The 13555-nt window shown below is 35.2% G+C and overlaps 1 protein-coding gene and 2 long non-coding RNA genes across 5 annotated transcripts in view; 2 read left to right on the forward strand and 1 right to left on the reverse strand.

Annotated features, from left to right (window-relative positions):
• Nucleotides 1-4982, forward strand: part of LOC135111157 (uncharacterized) — a 14949-nt gene extending 9967 nt beyond the window's left edge. The window contains exon 4 of the long non-coding RNA XR_010273575.1: nucleotides 4841-4982. This is a non-coding gene — a long non-coding RNA (uncharacterized LOC135111157). The remainder of the gene's footprint in view (nucleotides 1-4840) is intronic.
• Nucleotides 4983-5990: 1008 nt separating this feature from the next.
• Nucleotides 5991-13447, forward strand: LOC135111158 (uncharacterized). The gene is made up of 2 exons (XR_010273576.1): nucleotides 5991-6133; nucleotides 11412-13447. It is a non-coding gene; the product is annotated as an uncharacterized LOC135111158 (long non-coding RNA).
• Nucleotides 8677-13555, reverse strand: part of LOC135111156 (mucin-2-like) — a 33778-nt gene continuing 28899 nt past the window's right edge. For 2 of the 3 annotated variants that reach the window (XM_064024182.1, XM_064024183.1), the window contains exons 17-18: nucleotides 12809-13137; nucleotides 8677-11536 (exon numbers count right to left, since the gene is read on the reverse strand). In XM_064024182.1, coding sequence (XP_063880252.1) covers nucleotides 11455-11536; nucleotides 12809-13137 — 411 coding nt within the window. In that variant the 3' untranslated portion in view covers nucleotides 8677-11454. The remainder of the gene's footprint in view (nucleotides 11537-12808; nucleotides 13138-13555) is intronic. The other variant, XR_010273574.1, reaches the window with a different exon arrangement.

Below are 13555 nucleotides of genomic sequence, written 5' to 3' on the forward strand. Positions count from 1 at the left end.
CGCTCTCCTGCTCTCAACCATACCCGACGCGACAGTCTCACTCTTAAATACTGTTGTGGTATTTGCCTCTGCGTGAAGGTGTTTGTATTTTACTTTATCTTATTTATTATTTATTTTTATTACGGGCTGATATTGGTTGAGAAGTGTACTTGCAGAACCTAAACATTATAACAAGGCACTAGCACGCGAATTTGATTCCTGACTCAATCTGCATTAGTATACCCAGCATGGCCGATTCACACATCATGGACAGTCATGCTTCTGAAGACTCCTGTAAACACATATTGGCTGCGCTCTCCCGCCTCTTGCGACCCACTTGGAGTGAGCCAACACTCGACGAGCTAAAATTAGATACCCCTCCTTGTGCCCGCGGCTAGTCGTGAGCCGAGGCAGGCCGCCTAGCAGATCGTTCACTTTGAAGAATCGTCCCTAAACTACCATTGATAATAGTAGCTATGCCTGTGCATTTATGTGAGCTGAATATACTATGACGGATTCAGAGGTGAAGTCGACGTACGTACTACATACATATATCGTGGCAATTCAAGTGTCTGTTTCTTTGTAAATGAAACTCTTGAAACATTATTGAGAATGGAACTGAAGATTGAGACAAGACTAGAATGGAACTAAGACAGGACTAGCAAAATAACGAAATATCACCTTCTGAAACTAGTGTTTATTGTAATCTACGGGTATTATATTTCACGTTGTGCTTCATCTGAGTTGAAATACTGAGCATCCTTCACAAACAAGTCTTTCTGTTTTATATAATACTGATTCAAGGGATTTACTTTCGATAACGAGTGAACAGTTTAGTTTCATGATATGCTCAAAGAGAAAGAGAGAGGGTGCACACCACTAAATGGGCATGGTAGCAAAGAGGCAAGCTAGGCGCACGCACCTGGTGGTGCCGTTGTATGATACCTGAAAATCTGGGTGTGGAAGAGATTGGCACGTAGTCCGAACGTGAGCAGTGTGTGGTTTGCACGCGTTGCATTCCCTGTTCGCTCGGTGACTGTGGCAACAAGACTTGTGAACTGTCCACTTGTTTTTTTTTTTGTCACTGTTAAATTACCTTTATTCTAATACCGTGTTGTGTATGCCGTGAGTGTATGGCCACGTTTATTTACAAATCCAAACAAGAACTCAGCTAAGAGCAGCTGACTATGTGGAGTGATTTTGTAAGCTGAACACCGCAGGTAGACAAGCGGATATACATTACAAACCAAGAAGTTGTTATTCCCATGTGATATTACAACAAGGAACTCAGTTGTGGGAACAGCCGCTAACACCTCAGCAACCATGATATCTTTCTCTGGCATCGCCAACTTTATCTACAACTCGCTTTTGGTGTTGTTCATATCGGCGCACTTATTAGTAGGTGGAGCAGTAAGCATTAATTTCTTCTTTCGTACTTTGTACTTTCGCACAGCCTAGCAATCGCAGTGTTACTAATTATAATGCAGTAGTTTTTAGCATCGAGTGATGTTCATCTGCCCCACCCCTTTCTATTAACATGCCTGCTTCCCTTTGAAATATAGTGTATTACGATATTCTAGCGTTCGCCGTAATTCAGTGATTTTCCTCTTCCTCCTCAGCTTCCTCTTCCTTGTGACCTTTATTTATTTATTTATTTTTTCCTTTGTCATTCAATTTTTCTTCCTTTATTCATTACATTCTTCGTAAACTTGTATACTATTACTTTATTTGACTTCTGCAACTGCACTTTAGTTGTTTTATCACAAATTTTTTATTTTATTTATTTATTTTATTTTTTTTTTTGCTGTGGTGAATGCCAATTCAGATTTTTTTTTTCATCTCTAGGACAAAGATTTTTTTTTTTCTTTTAGCTCTAGGCTAGTGCCCCTTTTGTAATAAAAAAAAAAAAAGGAAAACCCTGTGAATAAAAGTGTTTAAAAATTGTTTCAAGCACTAAATAAAAAAAGTTTTCAGTATGATTTTGAATTGTGGAGAAATGCTGAAAATTCACATAGTACAATATTCTCTTATCCTCGTTGAGGCAAAGTGAAAAATGTTTCTTTTCCACAGTACAAGTGCTTGCCTAGCTTATTGCTTACCTGCTTTTCTCACTTTGAAGCATTATTTTGTTAGTTATTATTATTATTGTTATTATTATTATTATTATTATTATTATTATTATTATTATTATTATTATTATTATTATTTATTTATTTATTTTTATTTATTTTTTTAGTATTGTGGTACTAACACTAACTCACCTGTATAGCTGTTCTTAATGCTTTGCCCCCAAATGTAGTTGAATATTGGAACACACACACACACACACACACACACACACACACACACACACACACACACACACACACACACACACACACACACACACACACACACACACACACACACACACACACACACACACACACACACACACATTTATGATGGGTTAAAATTTTTTGTTTTTTTTATGTAGGAAGGATACTGGCCAAGGGCAACAAAAATCCAATAAAAAAAAATGTCCACTGAAATGCCAGTCCCACAAAAGGGTCAAAGCAGTGTTCAAAAATTGATGAATAAGTGTCTTGAAACCTCCCTCTTGAAGGAATTCAAGTCATAGGAAGGTGGAAATACAGAAGCAGGCAGGGAGTTCCAGAGTTTACCAGAGAAAGGGATGAATGATTGAGAATAAAGGTTAACTCTTGCATTAGAGAGGTGGACAGAATAGGGGAGAGAGAAAGAAGAAAGTCTTGTGCAGCGAGGCCAGAAAACTGTTCATAGGCTCAAGTAAAGAACATCAAACGTATCCTCAATTGAAAATACATCACCAAGCATAGTTTTAATATTAATCACTTATGTGTAGCAATGCTGTATTAAATGTATTGTACCAAATTAGAAAATATGTTGTTTTGCTGGAGCTTGGGAGAAAATTCATATTGCATTGTGATTTTTTATATGCTTTCATAGAGACAGTTTTTAAATGTATTTTAAAATACCAACCTGGATTTTTTACCATTCCCTCTTGTTTGATGTTAATTATATCCCCAAACACTTGTTTCATTGCTGTAAATTGGAAAACCAAACAAACAGACTGACAGACCAATCAGTTTTTTAATTATTGTTAATATTATACAGTAATATAATTTATAATATTACTGTATCTACTGCTTTTGTGTTATCCTGGCCTGAAAGTGGAAATAAATTGTAGATAATACCATTTTTTAGGTTTATGAAGTTTGGAATTTCAGATAAAAGATTTTCAAATTGTTTGCCATTTGTACAGAAGCATGTTAGATTAATATTAAATTGCATAAGGAAAAACAGAACTGTGTACCATAGGGAAAACCTGATTTTTGTGGGACAGATTTTGAAGTGGTGGACTTTATTGAGGACAGCTTTTCCATCTGGCGTAGTATGTCATTGATTTGTGGAATGAATACCAAGAGGAAACATACAATCCATAGAACTTTGTATGCATATGTTGTTCATAGTGTTGCCCATTACCACTGTGTTTTTGCTTTTGCATACTATTTACCACCTAAATATTTAACACATAAGTATTAAGCATCACAAGCAAAGAAACTATAGGTAGTGACTGACATTCTCTCTCTCTCTCTCTCTCTCTCTTCTCTCTCTCTCTCTCTCTCTCTCTCTCTCTCCTCTCTCTCTCTCTCTCTCTCTCTCTCTCTCTCTCTCTCTCTCTCTCTCTCTCTCTCTCTCTCTCTCTCTCTCTCTCTCTCTCTCTCTCTCTCTCTCTCTCTCTCTCTCTCTCTCTCTCTCTCTCTCTCATCTCTCTCTCTCTCTCTCTCTTATAGCATAGATCAGCTGTGATTTGAAATAGTCTGTAAGATAAGTCAGACAAAGCTTTAGAAACAGGAAGTTTTTGTACAATGAGATAGAAACTGTAGAACTTGTAGGTTTAGGATAGGATTGGTAATCAGCTACAGCAGCAGTAGAGGCTGACTTAACTCAATAAGAAGTAGATCATATTTACTTAATTGATATTGAGAATCACATTGAAGATTGTGAATAGATAGCTGCTTCAGTTTGATGTCTGTAGTATAGAAGCTCTTTATAGAAGTATGTATTCCCAAATAGAATTAATGCATTGCTACATCCAAATGTATGATGAAATGTATCAAATTTTCTTCCTCCTAAAACTGGCTGCCTACTAGAGGTATTGCATTTTGAGAGGGTGACTCTTAAAGGAGGGCAGTTATGGAACATATTTTATTCTGGCATTCTTGTACGATAGATTTGCTCATTCAGAATCTGAGTGACATAGAATCAGTGACATATGATTTAGGAAATGTATTGATAAGAACTTTTTTTTTTTTTTTTGATGCTCTGGTAGCATGTAGAGGAACATGCTCTATCTGTAATACTCTTGTCTATATTGCAAAGTGAAAATGTAGTGCCAGTGTTCACAATACCAGTACAGTTAAAGTAATTGTTTTAATTGTTTTCTCATTAGACATACTATATGAAATAATATGTTTTGACTGATGTCCAAAACTGGTGGAATGATTGGTTATGTTTAATCTTTATTTCTCTAACAAGTTGGATAACACAAATAATGGAAGGTTCATACAGTCTTTAGGGTATGTGCTTTGTAGCAACAATCTTAGGTATATTTGACTTGAAAAATTGTAAGTTTGACAGAGCCTAAAAGCAATTGAGGAAGGAAAGAAATTTTCCTCATGTTCTCATGAAGAATTGTTTTTAGTTATGGAATTTAAAATTTTAATGGCATCATCAGTTATCAGTGGTTTTGAGGAACATTTTGAAATTACGAAAAAATATTTATTTGAGCCTTTAAGGAGTCAGTGTCTACATTCCTTGGCGTATGGTTTGTTTTCAGGTGACGTTTGGAGTTGGGGTATATGCAGGGATCTACATCACACAGAACTATGAAGTACCCAGAGTGGATGAGCCTTCCAAGCTCTGGGAGAAGGTTAAAGAATGGGCTGAGTCTCATAAGAAAAAAGATTAACATCAACTCATAACTAAGGTGGGTTAGTGTTTCCATATGTGTTACTGTAATGTAATGGCCTACTTTCAGATACAAAATAACATTTTGTTAATATTTTACTGAGGATGAACATGCACTGTTTATAAGGAGATGCTTGTAAATGGTACAAATTTTTATTAACTTTAAAGTCACTGCCCATAGATTCTCTCCTCCTTGATTAATGACTCACTTATTATATGTAGTTACATTATTCTGTGTACATACTGTGGTGTAGCAACCAAAACAAGTAATACACAAGGTTTGAAGGAAAGAAAAATTTATTGCCCCTTGCTCATTATTGTGATTATCTTAAGGTGCATGATAAATTAGACACTTCTTTGATAAATTAGACACTTCTTTGTCAACATTAGTTTTCTTTTCCATTGCAGGACAGATGCATAGGAGGCCATGCTCATATATTGTTTTGTGTGGAAAGCAGTAACAGAAATATAAGACTGTTGTAGAATTATTAAGATATGTAAATGCCATGGAATGAGTGACTTATTTTTTCTCTCTTTCTCTTTTGTTTTGTTTTTATGTATGCTTTCCTTTAGTTAGGTGTAGAAAAAAATGAAATGTTGTTGAGTTTGAATGCTGCCTTTAGTGAGCAGAAATGAAATAAAGTAGTTGAAATTGACGATGTATAGAATTTTGGGAGCTGTATAAATGAAAGTCTCTGATAAGGAACATTGAAGTTTTAGAATTCAATAATAAATCTATAATGTACTGTGAAGCTTCACTTTCCCATTACAGATCACAAAGCTTAGTGTATAATGTCTCTTTCTTGTGGTATTTTTATAATTTCTAGACTCCACTTTTCATTGAACCTAATAACATTGGACAGACTGTCTCACTTTAGTAATTTCTGTATTCAGGCAACTATAGGGCATATAACTTAGATAATATGAACACTTTCTTTCACAGAGTAACTGACCTGATCAAGGCAAATATGACCAAGTAGAGTTACTAGGGTTACAAGAACACTGCTTCACCAGTAAGCCATGATCAAGATGTGTATTTGTGAGCCTCACAGCCTCAAGTTGAGCACTCTACCAGAGTTACCTACTATGTTCTCTACATTGAATTAAGAAACTTAACTGGACCATATACAAATAAACTGTCATTGGTTTGGCTTCCATGAAGGTAGGTATTTGTCATCTCTGATTCTTCTCCCCTTCCTAGATGCTGGTACTATGTCATTACAAGAATTAGTTAATATTTGCATCCTTTCATTGGAAAACTTGAAAATCTTGATTCTTTAAGAGATGAAAATCAAGATATTGTAGGAAGTTGACCTTGCTTTTCCTGTAACTTGTATCATCTTATTTTTTTATGTGTAGTTTTTATTGGAGCTTTTGTCAGTTTTTATAGCTTGGCACCCATGGTGCTATAGATGTGGGCTTTATGCAGGTTAGCTGTACATACATTTTCCAATTAACCAATTGTTGGGCTTACTAATTTACCATGTCCTGAATTAAAATCCAGCTTTAGAAATATATTAATTTAGATAAGGAAATCATCAAGTTAATTTTCAGAATATGTATAACAATGTGTAATCAGTTTATCTTGTCAAATTTGCTATCTTGTTTTTAAAAGTATACAACAGGATTTTAATCAACAGTATTTGGGGATTAAAAAAAAAGTATATATATTTACCTTCCCTCCAACTGTGACAGCATGGCAAATACAGAGATCTAAATTCTGGCAGTTTGAGCTGGTTAATAGAAATTGATTGCCAGAAAACTGTATGTTGTTTCAACAGAGTGGATAAATGCATAAAGTGGATCCTTCCTAGCATTAGAGACAATAAATGTGTAGGCATATAGAGCCAGCATCTGGGATTGTGAGAAATGACAGAGAATACAGGGTACTCAACTTCATGGCAGCTGATATAAGAATTTATAAAATCAAATGTTTTGAGTGTGTGGCCACCGACCAATCACAAAGTATGCTTACTAGTAGATCAGTCATAATGATTTTCTGGAACCCATTTTTTCCCCTGCCATTATAGACTTTTCAAGTGGATGCCACTGCAAATTCTTTCCATTGCTAATGTGTATCAAGGTGACCCTATTCCCCCTACCTCCCTAAGACCTTTTAGTGATCTAGAGCAGGCATTTTCAATCTTTTGCAAGCTGCCCCCCATCCCCCCCCAAAAAAAAGTAAAAATAAAAAAATGGTTCAATGCAGTTGGGCCCCCCCCCTCCTCCCTGTGCCACCCACTCAATCCTCTCCCCAACTATGCCACCATAGATAGAATCAGATAGATAGATAGCCCTTGGCTATGCTATATAGGGCACAACAGCTGCATCTCCTTTGTACTATTAGCCAGCAAGTTTGATTTTCTGTTATTTTTTCCCCTCCCATGCTGTGCTTGCATCCCTCAGGAGTGTGTCTGCACCTCTCCAGAGGGGGTGCACCCCACCACACCGGTTGAGGACCACTGATCTAGAGGATCCTCAACCTCCTAATTACAATCCCAGGGCATTAAACCACTTTGTCTTATCTGTTATCATTGCCTCCAATGGGTTCCACATGCCTCCTAGTTTGAAAGAATTATTATTATATTTTTTCCCACAGGACATCATAGTAGTATCTTGGATGATACTGTTGCTTATCTTGGTCTACATTTTATTCAACACTTTCCTCCATCCACTCCTCCACTCATCATCTTCCTCATGTTTAATGACTTCCTGTCCTGTTCCAACCTGTCTCTGCTATCCTTAATTCCTTTTTTAATTATCTCTTCCACTTCCATTGGGTTATACTACATCAGTCTGTCCAGCATCTGGTCCTATCACCATTTCTGCTTTGTTGGCCCACCATAAAGGGCCACATTTCAAAGACATCCCACCAATATTTGTTTATAATGCCTTTCCAATTTTGCTCTCATATCTTAGTATTCCCTTTGTATTTCATTTTCTCTGTCTGCTTTCTTTTTGTCATTTTGATTTTGTCAAAATCTAAAGATGTTCTTAGTGAATTGTGTGATCTTTCTGCTAGCATTAACATACTTGTCACTGAGTCCAGAAATCTCCACTGCAGTATTTTATCCTTATTCTGAGATCCAACTTCTTACTTGTCTTCCAACAACATTTCTTAGTGTTGCATGATCTTTGTTGTGTGACATTTCTTTGTGCTTATTATTATTATTATTATTTTTATTTTTATTATTATTATTATTATTATTATTATTATTATTATTATTATTATTATTATTATTTTACTGCCCTCTCATACAGTAAAACCAGTGAAAGAGATAAACTGTTATATGAAAATACTGTATGGTCATTTTTTGGCATATAAGTAAAAAAAAATCTTCTTTATTTGAATATTTGCCTCAGTTTTGGTAAAGTCAGAGGAATTTTTGTGTCCAAAGATGTAGAAGGGCGCTGCAGCATGCTCTTAAGGTGAAAGAATTGATAATTGTAGTGCCAGCATGATGATAATTTTTAAGAGATTACTGTCATGTTTCTCTTGCATTGCATTTATATTTTTACTGATTGATGATCTGACAGTGATATATCTAAAACACTACACTTTATGTAGATACCCATAAAAAAGATTTCAAGTGTGGTGCATAAGTAAAAAGAAAAAAAAAAGTTAGAAGAACATTTTTAAGTTTTCTAAAATTTGGTAGAAGTTTTGTTGTGCTAGTGGAGAGAAGTTTCTCATATAAATTAATTTGAAAATTTGTCAGCTTTATTTTGATATGCAGGTTGACACATTTCTGTGTACAAGGAGTACAAGAAAATGCAAGATTCCTTGTGGCCTTTTACAATGCCAGTGTGCATTCCAGCAATGATTGATGAATATGATACTTATGACTATAATATTCCTTTGTTTTGTTTTGTTTTTTACATTTGTGCTTATTACTGGTTTTGTGACACATTTGGATTTACGAAATACTACTTTTACATAGATAAATTTATCTGTGTGCACATAACTGTGAAAGAAGACAAAAACAGATCATGATTACTTTTTGCATTTGATATTATTACATATACAACATTGGGAGTACCAGTACCATTATTAACTGGTGCTGGTAGTCCTGACATGACTAGTGTCATTTAAATGTCATATATGTAATACCATCAGATTCCCAGGTTTTTTCAGTTAGCCAACATGAGGCTGGATCCTTGCAAACTATCAATGGACTTTTACAGTATAATCAGTCCTCAACATTTGCTGAGTTTAGGTAATAAACATCTGTGAATGTTGGAATTCCATGAATAATTGGTGCACCCTCTAAAATCCTTTATCCCCTCTTCTACAGTGGTGCATACCCTTAAAAATCACTCCTGATCCTTCCATTTACAAAAACTTCATTTAATATACAGTAAGAGAAAATTAAGTAATGAATATTGTTGTGTGGCCTCTTGCTCCATCCAGATAACTTGTCCATGTCAGCTTCAGCTTTTCTTTCTCCACTCTACATGATCTCTTCCAATCTGCCACTTCTGTTTAGGCCACTGGCCATGGCTTCAGTTTCTTTCCTGCAAAGTCCTTTCCTTATTCCCTGTAGTGTCTTTTTCCATCCACTTTCAATATTTCCCTATGCAATACGATTCTTCTGACTCGTTTCTCTCTACTTGGTGGGTGCATGTTTTATCCATTCTCTGCTTTTTATGAATCTCCCCATGTCTTGGGATGCTGACTGCAAAACTGTAACTGTCTTGATCGATCATTCTTAGCTTGCATCTTCTGTGCTTGGTCATTGTTCTTTCCTTACTCCCCAATCTGACACTTCACGTGATGTCCTTTATTACCTCAACCCTCCCCCCTTTGAGGGAAAAAAAAAATCCAGTCCTTACCACTGCCCATGGTTCCCACCCATTTCACATATTGGTGCTGGGCTGTTCTCATTGTTTCATTAATATCAACCTTATCAATTCTGTAATCTCATGTGCTTTCTGTTCTGGCTCCACTTAGTGCCCTTTCTTCCCAACTTGATGCATTAATTTTCTTATTCACATCCATGACCAACGTCCTCTTTTTTTTCCGTTTTTTTTTTTTTTTTTTTCAAAATAGACATGACTTTGTAGCACATATTCATGTGGCATTTTAATGTTTAGAGAAAATCCATCTTGGGTGTTTTTTTTTTTTTATTGACTTGGTTATAAAGTCACCCAGAAATAAAACAATGACAACTGATCAGTCCTAGTGCATAATAAAATCATTAGTTTTAACATCAAATACTAAGTAGCTCCAATCACTGTGTTTACATTTCTTCATTATTGGAAATATGATTGAAACTCTAACACATCTGCCTTAAATATATTGCCCAACACAACTGGGAGCTTTACAAATGATAATGTACAAATTTTGTACTCATACTCTGGGATGAAGAAATAAGATCCTGTACACTGCAGTAATTTTTTTTTAATTGCTGCATTATACAAATTTTTATCCCAAATCTGAATCCTGCCCAGATTTTATTTTCTACTATATACAGGTGCAGTAATGTCAACAAACCCATGTTAAAATAATAATAGTATATATATATAAAAAAAAAAATTAAAAAAAAAAAAAATCCTCACATCCGTGAGCAGTCACACTTGCAATAGATAGGGGTATTTCTTCCCCATTTTTACATACAAAGATGTAGTGTACTGTCATTAGTCTGGTATACCACATTTGCTTAGACTACATATATATATATAAAACGTGTGTACAGGTACAAACTTAAATCAAATCACTTTTAAGTGTATAATTGAAGACATTTCTATCATATCTTCAAAAATTTATAATTTGCATGTTTCAGATTTGCATGTTAGGAAGGCATATACAGCCAGTATCACACATGTAATTTCTGTAGACGAGCATTTCCATGTGGAAGCATGTTAAAACCGGCGTTCTCTATAGATGATCATCGTAGTTCCGGAGAATCATCGTAGTTGTCTGGCCAAATGGTGTGGTGCTTCACTCCTCACTCTCCAACAACACTTTCCTTACCACCCAATGCTCTTCTGATATATAAATAAAACAAAAGTAAGCCTCACCTATCCTAAAAAAAAAAAAATAATAAATAAATAAATAAATAAAAATAAATAAATAAATAAATAAAAAAATTAATAAATGAACCCTTTTCTTACCACATCTAAATTATATTTTATGACCTCATAATCCAATCAGAAGAGCACTGAGTGGACATGCCTGAAAAAGGAAATCTATATACAAATTAAACAGACTTGAAAAAGTACAAGAGCAAGAGAGAAAGATAAGAAGCAAGAAGTGGGCAGGAACAGTAGTAGTAACCTTGGTGGTGTTGAGGGGCCAGTTTGCTGTAGCTGAAGTCCTGGTTGCTTCTTTTTCTGGACTCTGCCTTTATTTTTTTAATCATTCACTTTTTGCCTTGACATGTGACAGTATGCCACTATTCACTGTCTGAGGATAGTCTTTTCTCTTTGCCCTGCTTTAGGTCAAGCATCAGCTCCCCTCTTTTTACTACTACGTTGATGAGATCAGCTGCGTGACCGAGATCTACTCCTGCTTCGCCTCTTGTGAGAATCTCGGCTCTGAGATCGCCGTGACCTCTGTGGTGACCTGCAAGAGTAAATGATAGTTTTCACAATGCCCAATACTCTAGTGATTCATTATGAATCACTAAAGAATATCCTTTTGTGGAATGCTGAGCATGACTTTTTTTTGTTTTCACAATGTCAAATACTCTAGTGATTCATTATGAATTACTAAAGAATATCCTTTTATGTGGAATGCTGAACATGACTTTTTTTTTTTTTTTTTTTTTTTTTTGATAATGAGGTGGATGGCTTACATTTTTTTCTGAAATGCAACGTTATTGTATACTGCCAGAATTTTTAATTCTTCATGTTCTTTTCAGACCATGCAAAGTGCATAGATACAATTTTTTATATTTTTAAAATTATCTATTGTCACCATTCATTTAAGGTAATCATCATGCCTTATAAAATAGCTTAGTTTTTTTTTTTTTTTTGTTGTTGTTGTTGGCTACATATGTCAAAGTCAAAACTTGAATATCAAGTTAACACATATCCATGAATACTTCTTTAATTATACCAGTAGTTACCAGTAAAGATCAAAGTACATTTCCCACAAACAGATTTGCTGAGGCAAGGAACACACTGGATGGAGAAGTTAATGTTTTATGTTAACTCATGCAGGAATTTCTCCCAATCTTAGAGGTTAATTATGGTGTATAACATACACATGTATTAAACATATAATATTGTTTACTGTGATGAGCCACTGTTACGTTACGTATAGAGTAAACAACCGGTATGATTAAAGAGCTATGTTAATGTTTTTACTTGTATTGACTCCTTCCATTGTAAAGCCATACTGTAGTTATTAACAAATTCTATGTAAAGGGATAAAGCATTCAATCTAGCTTTATCTGGACCTACCACAACTTCCCACTGCCAGACAAAAATTTGTCAACAAATTCTGGCAGCCTGTTCCCTTTGTTACAATTCCTCACTAAAGAGCAGCAGAAAATATATAGTTTTGTTTATAAAAAATATTTATTTCTAATCTTTACTAGTAATCACAGGGAATATTTAAAAATAAGTATATCTATTAAAACATGTACAGATGTGCAATGGTCAGCAGCTGGAACAGATATATTGTCTTTATAATGAAAATTTGTCTGTGTGAATACTTGCAATTAAGGACTGCAAACAATCACACTACAAATACAGTGTGTGTGTGTGTGTGTAATATATATATATATATATATATATATATATATATATATATATATATATATATATATATATATATATATATATATATATATATATATATATATGGGGAAAAATTGCTGCATGTCCTTACCTCCGTGGAGATTTCCCTGGAGACCTTTTAGGAGATCTCTTGATTGATGACCTTGGTGATCGCCGCGGAGATCTTCTGGGTGATCTCCTTGGCGATCTACTCCTCCTGCGTGATCTTGACCGAGACCTTGACTTGCGTGCATTCTTCTCCCTCTCCCTCTCTCTCTCTTTTTCCTTCTCTCGCTCACGCTCCCTTTCTCGCTCCTTTCTACGTTCTGCTCTGACTCTCTCCCATTCCACCTGTTCTTTTTCTCTTGCTGCTTTCATTTCTGCTTGTCTGCGTTCTATTTCTGCCATCTTTTGACGACGCAGAGCCTCCTTCTCCATAATCTGTAGATGTTACATAATTTATCTACTAGGCTAAAGACCCAACAAGAGCTGACAGTTTAAGGGTGTGCACACATGCATACATATCTGACACACACCATGCTCACGCTAACTAACAAGTACACACACATTCTCAATTAACTTTAAAACATTTCCCAAGAATATAAATATAAAATACAGTCAGTATTTTTCCCTTAGCTTTCATTTCAAGCCATGTAGCACAACTAAACTGTTCTTTCCCATTCCTTTCTAAAGCTTCACTTCATTTACAAAATGTGATCCTCTATACTTGAAATACAATATCTTCCATCAACTCGCCATTCATTCTCCTACCAAGCTTACATCAAGATTACAATATGCTAGTAATATCCAGCACATACTATGTCACATAACCTTTGGTGAAACCATGACGAGATAATTA

Source organism: Scylla paramamosain, chromosome 21 (assembly GCF_035594125.1).
Source record: "Scylla paramamosain isolate STU-SP2022 chromosome 21, ASM3559412v1, whole genome shotgun sequence".
NCBI classification, from domain to species: Eukaryota; Metazoa; Arthropoda; class Malacostraca; order Decapoda; family Portunidae; genus Scylla; species Scylla paramamosain.